Source organism: Stegastes partitus, unplaced genomic scaffold, assembly GCF_000690725.1.
Source record: "Stegastes partitus isolate 25-593 unplaced genomic scaffold, Stegastes_partitus-1.0.2 Scaffold782, whole genome shotgun sequence".
Classification (NCBI taxonomy): Eukaryota; Metazoa; Chordata; class Actinopteri; family Pomacentridae; genus Stegastes; species Stegastes partitus.
The window spans coordinates 204,304-223,650 of record NW_007578513.1 but is presented as its reverse complement, the minus strand read 5'-3'; the positions used below and the strand labels follow the sequence as shown (position 1 = coordinate 223,650).

The window sequence follows — 19,347 nt, the reverse complement described above, 5'->3', positions numbered from 1 at the left end:
TATTTTTTTGATTCGTCTTGCCTTCCCACTCAACTAGTAAGCCGTGCTGGTTTTAAACTAAAACCTTTTTCACTGTCGAGGTATTGCAAAGTTTAGCAAATGTCATATACTGCGGTATTACACAACATTCAAAGCAGGAGGTTGGCATGAAGGGTTGTGCACATAACAGGAAAACAGAAAACACAAGTTGCTTAAAGGCTGTTTAGTGCTTAGAAGTACTGTAGCTCCAGTATTACACAGAGCTCTGCATTGGAGGAGTTTATTTCACTCGCGTAGTGCTGCTCCGGTGGAATAGCTCACTGCTCTATGAAAGTTTAAACAGGTTCAAATAGCTATGAAACATAACTCAGGATGACAATGGGTTCTATGCAGAGACCAAGTCGTTTAGGTTTGCGACCAAAGAAGAATGTAAAAAGCAAAAAAAAGAGGGCAAGTAAACAGGTAGACAAGGAAGCAGGAGTCTGGATAAATCTCCATCCTCCAGGAGGTGACCAAGATAGCAGCTTGTCTCCTGTGCTCCTCCTCCTCCTATGGAGAGAGAGCTGATGATGTGCCTGCAGCACAGGTACGCTGACAGTGTGAGGCAGGCCCAACATAAGATAGAAGGTTGTAGGGGTTGATCCCACAGGTGCATGAATAAGAAGGAGTTCAAAGGTTCAGACTTTCCTGATAACACCTGATAAGAAAAGCAGTCAAAAATTCCTGCCCTCAGACTGACAAATCCTCTATAAGGTTGTGGGGGGATTAAGAACTCCACTTAAGTGCTTTTCGCTGATGGGGATATAGAGTACTGTCAAATGGGCCTGCTCTCAATGCAATTACATTCACAAAGATGGAGAAATAGGAAGCTCTGAATAGGAGCAAACAGTGCAGACGCTTTGAAGTCGCTTGTAGTTAGAGTCAAATATCAGCCAGGCTTCTGTCTAACATCCACTTTTTAGGACTGAAAGCACGCCACAAGATCTGAACACACCTTTTAAGGTTATATTTCAATACTATAAACACAACAGCACTGCAATTTCCTCTGTTTTTTTTTTCTATCTTCCCCATTAAACTGAAGCTTACAATATAATGTTTAGGTTGTATAAGTCTGAGTCAATTGCTAGTTTTCAAGCAACATTTCTAAATATCACTAATACTAACAGCACTAAAGGCCACTTCATGCATTTATCATTCACCACAGTCCACTCGGCAGATGTCCACTCAAACTACAAGCGTGCCGACTGTGCATGCAGCAGGAAAACAAAGTTGTTATTAATTGAAGTGGTTTCTGAAGGACCCGGGAGGTGTCTGATTTGTACATGTCAGCACTCAAACATACGAGGAAGTTCTAAATTTTGCAGAAATCCTTTGCTGCCCGCTGCGCTCGGCACACCTCAGGAATAACCACACTGACACGGTGCTACAGTCCAGTCTGTAACTAACTGCTCTGTCGTGTAAAAACTGCAAAGTCACAGCCTTTCAGAAACACCCACAGGAGCCTCATGTGTATTTCTGTGTTCAATACGAGGGGGTAAAGTGACCGTCTGTGTAGCAGACGGTAGAGAACCACATGCGTGTCCGCTGTCCACTTTCAAGGTCTGCATTGGTCATGCAGAAACCATGAACTGGCCTTAAGGAGGGTGAGTCGCCACTTTGTGTTTGTGACTTTATATACAAATGTGTTTCTGCATAACAAAGAGTTGGAGTCAAATTAAAATTCAAAGATGAATCAGCTGTGAGCTACTAGGGCCAAAACAAATAGTTTACATTACTAATTATTGTGGTCATTTGTTTATGTATTTATTTTTATTACTTGATCATTACCAGTGTGTAAAATGTCAAAAAAAAAAGTGAATAGATGAATCAAAACTATTCAAACCCTCTCCTTATTTCAGAGGCTGCAATATAACTAGTTGCTCTCACTACATATGCAATCAGTTTTTCGAGGTACTTGGCAGGCAGGTTGTTCCAGGCATCACAGAAAGCGTTTATTCTGTGGATTTAGTCTGTCTCTGTCTCTTCGTGTAATCCCAGACTAACCCCATGATGCTGAGTTTAGGGCTCAGCAGGGGTCGGACTCCTTGTTCTTCTTGTGGCTGAAGATAAGATTTTAAACTTGGGGCGCCTCAAGGGAACATCTGCACACCACAGTATATCAGCTGTGTTTTCAACTTTCATCTAAGCAATTCCAATGAAGCACCTTTTAATTAAGAATAACAAAAACAATACACAGCATGCACTGAACCTGCACTAATCATATATAGACTATCATAAGTGCCATGGACCTCTAACCCTAATCTAAATTTCAATGGGATTCTGCAGTGCAGCACTCCAAGATGAAACATTTGATGTGACATAGTTATAAAAATGAATGAAATAAAAGCAATGTTTCACAAAGCTGGTGTTCTGTTGAATACAGTTGTCATTCTGCTAAGTGCCTCTCTTCCCTCAAGGCCTCTGAGCTGTAGCTGGAGACGGTTCCTCTAACAGCTTGAAGGTAGCGTATATATGTATCATGGCTGAACTGAGCCCGTCTGGCTGGTGGTATCTGAAGGGGAGATGGAGGGGGGTGTCTGTGGTGAGAGCTCAGCAGGACAGAGCCTCTAAGAGCTGACTCATAAATTTTACAGTACAAGCTGGTTGGAACAAGCCATGTGGAAATGTAAAGCAAAGGCTTTTAAGGAGACCACCGTATGGGACTGAGCTAAATATCATTAAGAGAACTTGGTAGCAACCACTGAAAACCAACGTTTAAGATCTTACACCTGCCATCTGAGGATGAAATGATCTCTAAGCCACCCTCATCTCTAAGCGGCCATCGTCATCTGGGATGTCAAACACATGTACAGTTGGAGAAATTAAGATTTTTCTTTATCCAAGATGATACAAAAGTATTAATCATGAGAGAGAAGTACATAAGAAGTATGACTTTTTTCTGAATCTATACTATGATACTGATTTGTGCTTCTTTCGTACACCTGTGCCAGCAGTGATACAGATCAGCACGACAAGACAATGACTATTGGTCGCACACCGCAAGGATATTTGAATTTCTAGGAACACTATTCCCCAGCTACCCAGCTCAGAGTGCAGATGTGTGTAACAGATAAGGTCGAAACTGGAAAAGATGAACTCAAATCAGGTTAAATGGACAGCTGGAGCACGGAGTGTCTGACTGGTTGTCTCGAGCAGGGTTTCTAACAGGAATATCTGGACCCTCTAAGGACCTATTAACTCCTGCCGATGGTGTGCTACGACAGGACGCCAGCAACTCTCAAAGATACATGCGAGCTAATGAAGCCACAGGGATGCTGTAGGAGGCCAGTCTGTTAGAGTCTGTTTGACAAGAATGCTGCATTCTTTCCTGCCTAAAAGAAAAGATGAACTACTGTCTAAACTGTCATGACAAAAAGGAGCAGTTGATGGATTGACGTGAGACGTCCCTTGTAGATCCAAATGCTGAAATTGCGTTTATTGGTTGTCTTGAGAGATGCAGTTTGCAATCTTCCATCCATCCATTATCTATACACCGCTTAATCCTCACTAGGGTCGTGGGGGGCTGGAGTCTATCCCAGCTGACTTAGGGTGAAGGCAGGGGACACCCTGGACAGGTCACCAGTCTATCACAGGGCTACGCTTAGAGACAGACAACCAAGCACACTCACATTCACACCTACGGACAATTTAGAATCACCAATTAACCTCAGCATGTTTTTGGACTTTGTGGGAGGAAGCCGGAGAACCCGGAGAGAACCCACGCTGCACGGGGAGAACAGAAAGATTCCAGTGCCCCCACCGGGACGCGAACCGGCAACCTTCTTGCTGCGAGGCAACAGTGCTACCAACTGCGCCACCCTGCAGCCCCAGTTTGCAATCTCTCATAATGCAAATGTACATATCAGTAAGAAATTTAAAGGAACACCTGCAAAACTGGATCTAGACACATAAGGAGGATTCTACAAAGAAAGCACAAGAAACTGTTGGAAGCTTCACAGTCACCAGAACCGACACCCCTGAGAGAAACGTCACTGTGGAGGATTAAACACTTGTCCGTTCCATGTTTCACTTGTGCAAGAAGTGGGTGAGAAACTATCCTGCTAGCATGGATGAATCACTGCTCACAGAATTATTAATAACTGAGATAATCATAGATTAACTTTCCATTGTGATGTTTGGTCACAACTTATTTTCTTGAATCTGTAACTTCAGTCGCTTTATTTTTTACAAACTTTAATTTTCCAGGAACTGGAGCCCAGGAAATTTCCCCAGGGGTACAAGTTCCACCTGGCAGGATCCAACACTTTATGAAAGTGCAACAGTCTCAGGTTCCCTCTGAATGTCATCCTCCGCAAAATCAGGCAATAAAGCCTGGACATAAGCATCGGTCCATCTGTCGCAAAATCTCCTGAGCTTCTCCCACTTAATGTTGCCAGTCAGGTAAAACAACTCTTTCGCAGTTGTAGGTTTTTAAAAACTCCAAATGTACAGTAATACCGTTAAATAATGCTAGTATACATGAGCATCAGTGATGTTAAGCAGTTCCTGAGAATATTCTATGTTCTTGGGGCTTTAATATTTAGAGCCTGTTTTTTTTTATTGATTTCCTTAAAAGGTTCCTGTTACTGCTGCGAAAACACATCTTATGAAAACCACTTAGAGGTGTCTTTACGATTGACAATATGATGCAAATATCTGCCATGTTTCATTGGTAACTCAACATTTACTGATCTCAAAGCAACCCTCTACTTGCACAGAAGCATGTCTTTTCATATCAATCACCGCCACGGCAAACATCCTTTAATAAAAAAAAACAATATCCTCTTGATTTTCTCTTGAAGTAATTACAAGGCTGCTTATTTCAGGAAAGTAAAATCAAAGCACTGTTTATTTTAATTAACTTCACTCAGCATGAACTTTACCTTCCTTCCTGATGAGTCCGAGCTGACGGACTTAATATCAGAAAGGCTCACGTGGAGCCGTCTGTATTTAGAATATATTTAAACATCAAGACAAACGCATACACAGAAAGAATTACTGTCAAGCAACTTCAAAGTCGTTTTAACTGGAGAAAAAAAAAGGGGGGGGAGGAGGCGAGAATAAAGCCTGAGAGGACGACAGAGAAACAGCGCGTACGGCAAAAAGTGCACAAAAACGAATGAGAAAAATTGGAACAAAACAGCCACGGGGAGCACAAACTCCTGCTGCAATGTCCTTTCTATAATGGAGGATGGCAAAGTGCTGAGGCAGAACTTTTTCTCATCTAGAACAAGAACAAGTGGCTCGGCGCGTCCTGTTAATATAAAACAAGTACAGAGAACCGTGGCCAGATTTCCCAGCCCCCATCCTGCCAACTCCCAAGCCTTATTTCACCACCCAACACAAGTGGGCTTTCATCCCTAAGCAGATTTACTCCCTCTGAAAAGGCAAAAACATCAGATCAACACCCAGTAACTCCCACACATCCATCTAATACACTTGACTTGGATTGAGAAGGTACGAGAACGGAGCTGCGTCCTGACAGCTTTCAGGACATAAAGCAGAATTCAATTCTTAAAAATATCTCCCAAGTCCTAAAATAGAAACACATTCAAAATAAATTAACGTTTTTTTAAACTTTTGATACTAAATTTGACCTGCGTTTAAAATCACTTTGACAGAAAGTGTGTTGATAGTAGCATCTTCTCACACTAAAATAGTTCTCCAATTATCCAGAAATAATCCCCTGCTAAGAAGTCACAGGTCAAACGAGTGACTGTCAGCTCGTGTGGAGCGTGTGATTAGAGATGTGCTCGTAAATGCTGCCGTTGGAGACGAAAAGCCTTCACAGTTAATCACAAAACACGAAAATGAAAGCAGAAAGAAAGCAGTTTAAGAAAAAAAGTTATAAGGCAGCTGAGGGATGTTGTCGTGCGTAGATGTTCTGATTTTGGAAGAGGGAAAGCTGCGAAAAGTTCCTTTTCAACATAATTTCACTTGACAAGCTATTTGCTTTAGGTGACAGGCTGTTAAATCCCTTTTCTGCACCTAGACAGCGCTTGGATGTAAATATACACTTACCTCTGCATCTTTCCCAGACTGCATTTCACAGGCTCAGACAGTATTTTTCAAACACAGATGGTATAATGATCAGATGATGGTCTGACTCATGCAATAAATCCAGGAAGGGTACTCATTTTGCATGCTGGGGTAGAGGAAGAATTCAGATCTTTTGCTTGTACCACACTGTAAAAATGCTCCTCTACAAGTCTGAACTGCAAATGTTACGCAAAAACTATGTAGGTTTGATCAAGAAAGCAAAGTACTATTACACAATAATTACTATATTATGATCAGCTGTTGTAGTTGACTGAGGTGTCCGTTATTTGTTTTAAATATATTGCAACTAATGATTATTTTAATTAAGGATCAAACTACTGATTATGTCTGTCTCCAAGTGTAGCCCTGCGATGGACTGGTGAACTGTCCAGGGTGTCCCCTGCCTTAACCCTAAGTCAGCTGGTATAGACTCCCGCGACCCTAGTGAGGATTAAGCGGTGTATAGATAATGGATGGATGGATGGAACTACCGATTATTCTCATTAATCAAATGACTGTTTGGTTTGCTGGGAAGAAATGTCATCACCAAAATAGTCCAAACCTCAACCTTATGAGCAATAAACTATTTCAAAAGAAAGGTTTCTGTCTGAAAAATAACTAATCAATTCATCATTACAGCTCTACTACATTTAACACATCTGCAAAATATTGGTAAAGTAACTAGATGGCAGCTAGAGCTAAATAAATGTAGAAGTAGTGACAAATACAAAGTGGAAACAGTAATACACTGGAGTACCTCAAAGCTGTATTTAAGCACAGACCATGAGTGAACGTACTTATCCACATTCCACCACTGTGCGTGTCATCACACATAAAATCAAAATATTTGGTTCACTTCGGCCCTGCAGGGAAAAGGACATAAAACATGGATGGCACTTCAGCCCCATCAAGTCCCCCCAACACAGCCGGGGTGAGAAATGTCTTTCATTTCGATGTGAAGGACTCGAAAATAAATCAGAATACTGTAATACATCAAAAGCTGCACTTCTTATCACTCTGTGGTGAGTTGTGGCGAAGAAGAAAGATTAAACCGTGCTCTGGCTTAGCAACTCAAATTAAGGCTAAGCTGAGCTAACCCTGGCACCGCACTCCAGATAACCATCCTCTTCTCCGCGGTGTGCTTCTGAAAGACAGTTAAGTCCAGAACAACGGCAATAAAAGTACCTGCCACTGGCGAACGGAGGGAGCTTTATAATCTTTAAAGAGCGAGGTGTGGGGAGGGGAGAGGGTGAATCATGACAATCAGAGACAATTCAACAACTTTGCCATTCCTATTCCTCCCTCATCTGCAATTCTTTTTTAGCACGTTGGCTTGCCTCTTGCAGAATTTGTTGTTTTACAGCTTTGTTGCCTCCTCCTCCTCCTCCTCTCGATTTTCACCAAAGCCGACGGAATTGATTTGCAAATGCGCATTCAAAGTTAAATTGGCAGCGGTGAGGGAGGCAGGCTGGAGTGCTTTCTCTGCAGCCTCCTACTCTTTGACCCTGTGGGGACAACAAAATGAGGCGCTTGCATGAGAATACAAAGTGCCGGCCACAAAGAGACAACCTCCTTAATTGAGTCTGTCTTGATGCTAAACATCTAAATGGGTTAGGGTCAACTTTGGAAAAAAGGAAATTGGGTGTTTTTATCGCGTCTCTCTCGAGGCCATGAAGTGTGTAGGGGGGGGGGAGGATAAAGCTGCTTCTTTCTGCTCTTTTCTCCGAGAAGCGAGGATCATGCAAATTGGGAGCAAAAAGATCCAAACTCCCACGGCAGCTCCAAAAAAAAAAAAAAAAAAAATGCCCTTTTCCACTAACAACTCTGTTTCACGCTCCCTCCGAGTATGGCCTCTTCCTCTGGCGAAGCAGCTGAAATGAGGTTTGGCTAGATGTTTGGGCAAGTTGACAAGGCAGAAGCAGCTTGCTGTTGATAGTCAGCAAACAGTAGTGTGTTCCTGGTCCAACAGGAACAGACAGTTGAGCCTAACAGACCATGTTTACACACAAAAAAAATTTCCTTATGGTAGAACATGGCTGAGAGGCTTGGGAGTTGATTAAAGCTTTTGATTTAGTTCCAACGCCAGAAAAAGAAAAGAAAAAAGGCCTGAGAGAGGGCAGCGAAACATCTCTTTCACATGGAGATTTCAGCTGTTTGCTTTGACTTTGAAATGTACTTTCCTCAAGATTCTGCGCCGCATTCTGGGTCGAACAATTATCTACAAAACATCAAATATCGATAAACTGAGGGTCGCTTCAACTAAACTGCTCTCATATTTTTAAAAAAAACTCCCGAATGAAAATAATAGAGGCAACAGCAATTCTAAGATTTTAAATATGACTAGTCCAACATCCTTCAAGTTATCACAGATCCTGCCAAGAGTTGTCAGTTTTAGTTCCAGCAGCCCGCCAGTAACAAGCATCGATTTTCTCCACTGATTCAACCGAGGGAGGGGGTTGGATGGGCTTTGAAAGAACAAGAGAACGGCAACTGTATTTGCCGACTACACTCTTGTATGTGATGAGAGAAGGAAGAGACAAGAAGAAATAGAGGGGAAAACACCCGAGGAGGGAAGAGAGAATAGATACTGGCTGCAGGGGCTGTTCATACAAGAGTAAAGTTCAGCATAGAAAACCATCTAAACATACTTTGTCTTGAATAAGGCTGGATTATTTATTGTGGCTAATTATTGGTCCACTGGCATTCTGTGGCGCCGTGTATTCGCTCTCTCTCTCGTGTCAGGCGAGGAATCCTTAAGGAGCTCCAGGACGGCACAGCGCTCGGTTGCGGGTGGCCGAACACAGCTGTGGGGAAATGCCATCGGTTTCCGGTCCCACAGCAGCGTACTGGCATTTCGGCATTAGCTCTTATTAGATCTGCATCCACTAACACACACAGAGAGGCTATCTGCTGGTATCTGTGTGACCACACAGGGCACTCCGAGGGAGGAAAGGGTCGAGACGGGGGGGCTTTCTGAACCGAGTCTCGCAAGAAAAACAGCGATAGTGTGCAAAAACAAACGATGGAGGTTGTTTTTACTTCTTCTATTGCTCATTAGAGCTGACAACTGAACTTATTTTCCATTCATAAGTCAAACCTTAAATAATCTACATGTGGAGACCTATAATTTGGGTTTCAGGGTTCAGCAGTGAATGATGATGGCGAGTTTGAAGAAAAAACTACTGAGCCTAGCGACATGCTGCTCAGTGTGCTTAAGTTTCAGTCATCATTTTGCACAATCACACACTGCTTGCATTGTATGAGGCTAGACTATGATATTGGGAGTGAGCTTGAATCATACACGAAACAGATAACTGTAGTAATCCTTATTTATGATAGCATTTGCATGAAAGTAGATAAAAGCACCCTTCACATACTGCTGGAAACACTGGTTTTAACATGTAATTAAGCCATAAAGTGGACGTAAAGAGGAAGTTTACGTAGAGGAATTCACATCCAGCAGCTGTCATTTCTCTAAATGCTTTTAATTTCTGAGGTGAGTTGCGCTTAACAAGATAACAAGAGGAAGAGCCGCTCTAATTGCCTCGTCAAGCAAGTAATGCTGCTTTATTACCACCAGACAAAGCTGTCAATCATCGAGCGGAGATGCTAGAGAGAACAAATAGCCACGGAGACACTAACTGCCGCTATCCCCAAGTCACTTCTTGTGTATCAACACTCCCATCGCAAAATAACAGGTACCCAGCGACTGTCACTTCTCAAAAAAAGAGCTGTCCCTGTCAGTTCTAAAGCCGGCTATTAAATCATTGACAGTGGCTGTCAAAATCCCTCCGGTACAGCATCACCTTGATACACCAGCGCTGAAAATGATCCATTATCGGTTGGCTCTTTCCCATGCCGAGCTTTCAAGTGTCAGACTCTCACAAATACTTCCAACCCACCAACAAAGTCGCAGCGGTGACAGCTGTAGCTATACCCGGGGGCTTTTCCTTTTTCACTCTGCAGCTGAGTTTTGCTGCCGCTTCAAACTACACTCCGGAAAAGTTGTCGGACAATAAAAAGTGGGGAAACGCGAAGATTTGACGTACTGTCTCGCCAGTCAATGAAAACCACGTGCTTGAGATGAAGGGTTCCCGGGATTGTGGGAAAAACAATGCAAAAACACTGCTGGTAAATCAGAAGGATTTTCCTTTTTTTGAACAGTTACTTGTGTAAATAAGCATTTCTGCTGATATAATTAGGACAGTATGCGACTTTTAACACTGCTTTACACTGATTCCATTTTTCTCCCGTGCTACAATACATCTACTTGACTAATCTCTGCAAATGGAACAACAGGAACAGAACATTTTAACACAAAAGCTGCAGGTAAAAATACCCTCACACTCGACCCGCAGTAGCCGATTAGTTCATTTATGATTGTTTTGTGAGACCGTAATGATGCATAGATTGTGTTTATACTGTAAAACAACACCCGTGTGGAAACCCATCTGGCTAAACATCTGGGATTTACTGCACGGGGGTTTAATATTTAACAACTATGATGAATTACAGACTTTTGCTGTTCATGTGTTCTAGAGCTCTGGATGCTGCTTTTCCCAATCACACGTCAGAATCGCAACTGCTTCCCCTACAGGTCTGCGGCTCAGCTCCCTCGATATCATCTATATCATGACACACACGTCCTCCATTACACCAAACACACCAAAGGCCTCTTTGAAGGTGTGTAGACATTGCGGATTTGTCCCATTTTTTGTGGGCACAGAGGATTCCAGGGCAGGGAGACGCCTCTCCAGAGATGAAGCTGTCAGATTTGTTGCAGTCAGCATTTGACGGGGACGTTTTCAAGTCACTTTAATCCCTCATCCAATGACAGCGAGGAAAATTCTTCCGCTGGGAGACCACAGCAAAATTGATTCTGTTCATGCAATGCAAAACAACACCTATAGCTCCTGTATTATCCAAATACCGGCTGGATTACACCTCATGATTATGCAGCCTCTCGGGGCCTCTGTGATTGAGACTTGCACTACAGTGAGACAGCAGTGGCCCGTGGCTCACCTCACTCCCTGTCTATTTCAGTATTATGACCGGCAACGGAGAGGTCGGCGCTCCTAAAACCACTGGAACTAATGTCGGGGGCCATCCATCTGTCTGCAGCCCGAGGTGGGAAGCTCAGGCGGTATTGTGTCAGGCCCCTCAGGCGGTCGCTCTTGAGCCCTTCAAGGAGAAGCCAGAGATGACTTGTCTTGTCAGCACCCGCTGCTAAATAGACTTCCTGCTCAGTTTAAGGCCCTTTACTTTGACGGTAGAAGTCTATGCGCCTCATCTTTTTGCTTATTTTGGCCCTCTGTGCTAGGAATGTGCGGGAGAATAAGCATTACCATTAAGAGAGGGGGTGCAGTTGATGGGAGTTGTGAAAAACACACTGAAGTTACATTTAAAAAAGAAAAAAGACTGTTTTGTTTTTTTCATTTCCTACAGTGGAATGCACAAATAACTTGTTAATAATGCATCACGAGGCCTCGTCAAACTGTTGTGTAATGAATATTTGGGACTGTGAAATTCTATTATCCTGGGTATACATAATGAGTGGCTGTTCAGTGACAGGCAGACAGAAATCCAGCTCAACTCCCAGTTTTTTTTTTTGTTTTTTGTTTTGTTTTTTTGATGACTTATTTCTAACTTCTAAATTTAGCAGGCCTGGAAAAAAAAAAAAATGCGGAAATAGGCAACTAAAGCTTCAAACAGCAATTCCAGCGCGTGATTAACGCTGCTGATTCTGAGATGACAGGAAAAGGATGTTTAGATCCTTGCCCTGACTTTTTGAGTGTTATTTTTCAGTCAGTGTAAATTAAGATTCTCTTTTACCTTGAATGCTTTTTTATTTTTTTTTTCTTCCAGGAGGTATACTGTGGCTCATTTCAATGTATCACACCAAAGCTATTGACAGCCTAATTGATCTGTAAGGAACAGATGGGCACACAGGTGGGGGAGGAGGAGGAAGGTAGTCTCAGTGTGTGAGGGAGCGTTTGTTCTCAAAAACGACTACAAAGGTTTCTATGTGGCTTTTTTTTTTCTCTCTCTACAAAAAAGCAGACATGTTGTCAATATGCCAATAGCAAAAACCTGGGCTTCTATATGTTGCTGTGCTGTTATGAGCCATGCACACCGACTGTAAGGCTGAGATACATAACAAGCTGGAGCTGGGTTAACCCTTTGTTATTTGGCTCCCATAATTACCACCTAAATAAAATGGAGGTATCGCTTTCTGATTGTATTTAAAACAACATCATATTGACGAACGTGGTGTGCACTACTGCACTCTATGGTATGGAACTGTTAAATCCTCTTACTTTTAGTATGCAGACTTAGCCAGTTTTGGTTTTGGAAAGCGTAACATTAACCTCGTTTCAATCAAACCGCGCTCCTTTTCATGAAACCTGCAGACTGATGGATTTTCTATTTTTATTTTAATGATGTGCTGCTTCAGTCACATTATGAGAAAGTTAGCAATTTCAATAAAAATACATCTACAACGGGTCTTGTGTCATTTCACACATGCAATAACACAAGTGGCAATGACAACAAATGCAATTAAATTAATGGAACGAAAAATCAATTATACCTTGGCCCCTTCATATTACAGTGTACAACTTAAGGCAGCCAAGGAGTCCTCTGGTGGCAAAAGTGTAGAGCTGTTTAGTGTTTCGCAAAGTTGTGAAGAAGCCCTACAAGTTGGTGTTGGGAATGTTCCAGCGCTTTGCTTTGTGGGACAAACTAAGCAAGGCAGACTGCGTGGATCCATTTTGCTTTTATTTGCATACCACATTTTAGTCCAATTGGTGCTAGTAGTAGGTGGCTTCAGACACAGACACTGTCTCTCCATAAAACTATTGTCAATATTCTCATTTCTACCAAATGGAATGTCTCCATACAATCTGAGCAGCAGCTATAACTCCAGTCAAACTGTCCTTGACCGATCCATTAAAGCTCCTCCACGCTTAGTCACTGTAAATGACAGCATGTCTGAAATGCCTCGTGTGCAAACACAGACCGCCACAAACAGCAAGAAACGGCTTTAAACAATGACATGTCTTGGTAATTGTGCTATTTCAGCCACATTACACCCCACAGCACTTCCCTCCCTAAAGGAAATGGAGTTGTGTGCTCAGACTGTAATTACAGTGTGGGTATCAGGGTTTGGTGCGGGCTATTTGATCTGGTAACTGGTCTGTTTGGGGACATTCACGAGACAACAAGGCAGGCAGCTGTTTTCAACCCCTGCCTGGAAGTCACTCCAATAAAGCGCATGGCAAACACATGGCCCGTTGACGGCCGTCGGGGAGAGCTGCCGGAGACCACTGTTGACTGATGGTGACAGAGATGAGTGGCGGACTGAAGTGTCACCTTACTGACCAAACAGTCTGAAGACAGGACCCTGAAATGGGACTCTGACTCCGCGGGCCAGTCAAGACGTGAAAAGGAAAGGGACGATGAGCAGGAAGTCCTTCTAATCACGTGCCATGAAGCTAATTTTACCACATTACCATATGTGCGCAGATTTACCATATCTGCGCTGATTCTTCTCCCTTTAATCTACGCAGCTCTGCAGAATGTGACAGAAACAGGCATTTAAATGTAAATTTCAATGAATAAGGAGCATCTCGGCTAAAAACAGAACAGGCCCTCTTTTTTTTTTTTTTTTTTTAAATCACTGTGTGTTTTGCTAAAGTGAAAATAAGTAGCTTTAATCCAGCCTTTGTAGTCCCAGAGGAGCATCTGGAGTCAGTGAACGAACACTTTCACAGATGCTGAGTTCATATGCTCTCGGTTCATAGCCAGTGTTTACAGCCTTGTAAAAAAGGGAGTCTCAGCAGTAGGGCTGGGCCCAAAGACACCGCACTGTCACAAACTATATCATCCCACTTGTGTCAGAAAAAATTGCTTTTGTACATCACAGTCGGAGGTGTTTCTGCGCAGAGCACAAAGGCGGAGGTATGTTGACAAAGAGCCTGTAGCTAACCGGTGGTAATTTAACAGCGATACATGTGTGACTGATGGAGGATCTGAGGATCTGAGGATCCAGCATCCAGTCTCATTTAAGCAGGTCTTCATCATCCTAGAGGTATCTCAGTCTACCACAAAGACTCCTGGCTGATGATGCCCATAAGTGGTGGTATATTTCTCTTCTTGAAGCTGAAATGAAAAGTGTGTGTGCACATCTTTGAATTTAGAGTCATTTTAAAAAGCAATTAAACAACAAAATACACTGCTTGGGGCATATATATATCTAAGGATTCAACAAACCCAAAGAAAACTAAGCTGTGTACCACACCACATCCAAAACTCCTGGTATTATGCCTCTGCTCAGTGCCACACTTCTACACAAAGAGATGGAGCAGTTTAATATTTAACATGCAGCATCTTATCCAAAACTCATCACAGCAACAAGAAATCATACATTTTTCAGCAGTGTTGTCCAGGAGGGGACTCAAACTCCCGACCCTGCCGTGCTCACTGAGCCGACATCTGCAAACAGAAACTGTTTCACAGTTGCATTGTGCCCATGATACGTCTTCACCTAATGGGCCTAATAATAGAGATAAATGAGCACAACAGAGTGGGATTTCTGTGGGGAGCAGATGCTGGTGTGAACCCAGCGTCCCCTGGGCAGGACACACAGTAAAGCTGCATATGGGCTACTCTAATGTGTGCTGGTTTAAGTGGCCTTTCAAATGACATCATCCAGGAGGATTACTCACTTGTGTACAAATGGTTTCTTATAGGATCCACTCAGCTGTGTGTTAAAGGGGGGAAGTGTAACTTTTGCACAAGTAAAACTACAATTTCTGAGGGAGCTCTTGAGGTGAGACCTAGTTGGGGAGCCACTGGTATGAAGCACATAGGCTCCATCTGTGCAAACCCACAACAAGCAGCCGCATGCCAATTTAAACTTACCATACGCCAAAGTTCTGAGTGCAAATAAAACCAGCAGGGGAACCAGAATTGGACGGTACTCCATTATACACTGTTGTTCACAGTCTTCACAACATGCAGTTAGTCTGTCCAGCAGCAGCAGCAGCAGCAGCGCTCATAGATCCAAACAGACGCGCGTAAAAGCTCCAGTCTATGGGATGAAACCTCCGCTACCAGCATCCAACTCCACAGGCAGCATCTCAGCAGCTGTAGATTTCACCCACAAGTTCAAACATCCCCTCACAGGAACTTTTTTTTTTCCTCCCTCCTCTTCACCAACCACCACCGACGGTCGGTGAAAAGCGAGCCGCAGGTGATGAGAGGAGCGCCGGCTGTGATTGGCAAGCAAGCGCCCCGGTGACCGAGTCCCGTTTTTTTTTTTTTTTACATGAACATCACCGAGGAGAAGATGTTCAGAAGGAAATCCTCTCACGGCGAAAGCAGTCCCAAAGTACACCAAGTCATCGCCACAGGGGGAGAAGTCCACTTTGTTAAAGTTACAGCTCCATTTGTGCCTCCTGTAGCTGCGCTCCGTCCCTCCGCTCCGCTGCGCCACCAGGACTGAATCACTCCCACATCCTCTCCCACAACAACACGGCCCCGGAGCGAGACACGGCGCCGTCAAGACAGCCACGCTCACATCGATGACTTCCGGTTTCTCTTTCAAAAATAAGACTAAGATGGAAACAATGCGTTGCAATGCCTGAGGCCGATTTGTGGATTAATTAATGGAAGCAACACATTTGAACGTTAATTCCTGTGATAGTTGCAGACGGCACTGTGTTGCATTGATTGGTGCGTCACGTGTCCATAACAGGTTGTTAAAACGTCCGTCTTATCAGGATTTCATATGCTACCTCTCTCTTTTTAGATCCTCATGGGCCAGTGTAAGTTTTTTGTTGTTGTTTTGTTTTGTTTTTTATATTTTGTTCATTATAAACTTGCAATTCTTCCTGATTTAATGCATCTATAAAATGCTATACTTGTTGAGCTATTGATTACATTTCTCTATTTCTGCAGTACGATAAACGGTGTATATATCGTGGGGCATGTATTTTAATAATTCCGCTTTTTTGATGTTCTATAAAGTTTATTTACTGTGTTGTTGTAAATATTATCGCCTACTGTGTTATGTTGAAGGCACACTCACTCAGCTTCCGGTGTGTTCTTGCTTAATTATGTCTAACTTTACCATCGCGGCGCCTATTTCTTAAAGGGCCACTGCACACAATATTAACGCACATGATGTGGGAGCCACTGAGGGACCTTCCTCCTGAACCCTACTTATGCTTCTTAGAGATTATCCTGTGTTTTTTAAATAAAGAAATACATTAGCAAAAGAACCAAGTTATTGGGAATTTACAGAAATACATTTTATATAAAAGTAGTGTTTAAAGTCATAATGTTTATGATTGGTTTAAATTGTCGTTTTAATCAAATATACATCAGTATACACAACAACAGCTTTAACAATGACACCACTGATGAGTCAAGTGAAAAACACTGACTATCTTGTCATAATGGCACCTGTCAAAGTGGGGTTATATTAAGCAGCAAGTGAACAGCCATATCCCAAAGTTGTTGGAAGCTGGAAAAATGGGAGGAAGACAGATCTGAGTGACGTTACCATGGACCAAATAGAGATTGCCAGATAACTGACATACCAAAACACATATATACACCAAAAGTGGTCCAAGGAAAGACGACCAGTAAACCAGTGCAGGGTCAGGCCCATTGATGCACATGGGGAGTAAGGACTGGCCCCTGGGGTCACATCGCACACAAATCTAAAAACCTTAACACTACTATGATAGAAAGCTGACAGACCATGATGTATCGCAGCTGCATACTGCTCAGCGTGTCCATACTGACCCCTGTCCAACACTGAAAGGGCACACAATGACCATCAGAACTGGACCAAGGAGCAATCCAATCCTGGTTTTGATGAGCTGTGTTTCCTTTTACATCATGCATACGGTCAGGTGTGTGTGTGTCCTTTACCTGGAGAAGAGATGGCAGCAAGCAGTGTGATGCTCTTGGCAATGTTCTGCTGGGAAGCATGCTGCACTTGCATGTACATTGCTGCAGACCATGTACAACTCTTCATGGTAGCAGCATGCCTTGATGAAAGTAGCCTCTTTCAGCTGGATAATGCTCCCTGTCACACTGACAGCATTGTTACTAAGGATTTGAGGAAGCTTACATGGAACATAAAGAGTTTAAGGTGGTGACTCGGCCTCCAAATTTCCCAAATCTGCTGGAAAAACAACTTCCCTTATTCAAAGAAACCTCTGCTAACGTCTTGGTTCCTCATAGCACAGGACTCCTTCAGAGGTCTGTGGAGTCCAGGCTTCAATGAGCTGATCAGTAATGTTGGACATGATTTTATTTCTTGGGTTTGTTTTAGCCGTATGTTTTCAGCACCTTTATGGTAATATTAAATTAAATGATCCGCTAGATCTAATTGAACAAGATGTTAATTTCTCTTTAATATGAAAAAAGTTTTCCAACTTTACCCAAATTATTACCATCATCAAAGTCTATTAGAAGCATTTTGTATCCTTGAACCATTCAGAGTATGAATGTTAATCTGTTGCTGTAATGATTCTACTTGAATCCATTTAGAAACAACCTTTTTTTTCATTGAAGTCACAATATTCAATGTGGTGCAAATGTCAACATTTATCTCTAAGCTGTTATCTTACCAGGGAGGCATAAATTATGTTGGCAGTGGTATGAGTGAGTCCAAATGCAAATTTGTCTTACATGTGAAAGACCTTTGATCGTACCGACAGTGGCGCTATGTATACAAATCAGGCAATGAAAATGACTCAGGCTCAAGAGATACAAACAAACCCCACACACCACTGCAAAATGTCACTATTTATCTGAGCACAGGCTTTGCCTGCACTTGATGGAAAGCGAAAAGCAATATTACATGTGCCAGGAGATACGGCAAACTGCAGCCAATGAGACTTGACATAGCAAGAGCCACAATTCTGCAATGAAGCAATAAGGAATGATTGGGTAGAGTGCTGTTGAGCTGAATAAATATTAGGGGTCAGACAGACCTAGTAAACACACAGCTCTTGACATTTATAGAAATGCATTGGATGGTGGTATGCATCCAGCAGTGCATACTAAGATGAGCTTCAACACGTTCTGTCTCAGCCTGTTCTCAGCGCTGGGCCAAACAGAAATAATTCCCCATCACTAAAGTAACACAGCCTGTTGTGGAGGGCTGAGAATAAATTCTCTCTTTTTTGGGTTCACAGGCGTGCTGAGAACCAAGCGGCACTTAAACATCCCTGATATTTCTTTCATGTTTTATGCATGTACATGTTTAATTTAATTGCAGAAACTGATTAATTGAGCATTGCTCTGTGATTGAATAAAACATGATGAGGCCCTCCACTAAATGCATTTCCGTTCGTCTGTGACTGATGCTGCTACTTTGGTGCCTTCGTCAAACATTTGGCGTAGCTGTCAGTGGAATCAAGCACTCCATGAATTTAGACTAATTATCCACATTAGGTGCTGAATTACAAAGACAGCTCATCACTGTGGATTGGTGCCGTGCAGCACACTTGCAGCTGAGCCATAGATCATAGAATTACGCCCTCTCCACACACAAAGGCTTTTTTATGAGGCCATTTTTGCAATTCGTTTAAAGTATTGTAAAGGCCTTCAGAGTCCGTTTTGGGAAATGCCAGCTTGAAAAAAAAAAAATCCTGGAAGCACAGGACAAGACAACCTCTATGGAGTTCAATTACCAGGAAAGGTTTGAGTGGTCGGAGTTTTTATTTCTCTCACCCATTTGTTATACTTTACTGTTTGAACAAAGTCTGTGGAATTCACAAAAAACAAATGGAGAGGTGAGGAGATTATGTGTCTGCTGAAACAATGACAGCAGTAATGGCGACAGAAAGCTTCACCAGCTGACGGTTGCGATGAATGAATAATTACCACAGATCCACCGAGAGAGCTAAAATTCAACATGAAACGAGCGAAGATCAAGATATATGTATCAACATTTTATGAAAAAAACTCGTGTTCTTTTCATAATGCATTGGGCAACTGAGTCTATTCTCATAAATAAACGAATGACTCTAAGTGAATTGAGACTATGATGTATGCCTGACCTCTGGATTGTTTATTTCTCTTTTGCTGAGGCTGTGCTGCCACGACAAGCAATTCCATTATTCCGCACTGTTTGGAGTTGATTAAATGCCTTCATAAAAAGAAATAGAAATATCAAGTGCCCACTTTTTCCTCAGAAATCAAACTTCAATTGTGAAGGAGACCAAATGAGCAACTCAGAACGCCGTTTGGACTTATTACACACATCTC

At 42.6% G+C, this 19,347-nt stretch overlaps 1 protein-coding gene across 1 annotated transcript in view; it reads right to left on the bottom strand.

Moving 5' to 3' along the window:
* Nucleotides 1-15,264, bottom strand: part of robo3 (roundabout, axon guidance receptor, homolog 3 (Drosophila)) — a 90,664-nt gene extending 75,400 nt beyond the window's left edge. Inside the window, exon 1 of the mRNA XM_008292072.1 lies at nt 14,980-15,264. Coding sequence (XP_008290294.1) covers nt 14,980-15,043 — 64 coding nt within the window. The 5' untranslated portion in view covers nt 15,044-15,264. The remainder of the gene's footprint in view (nt 1-14,979) is intronic.
* Between the last annotated feature and the right edge of the window lie 4,083 nt (nt 15,265-19,347).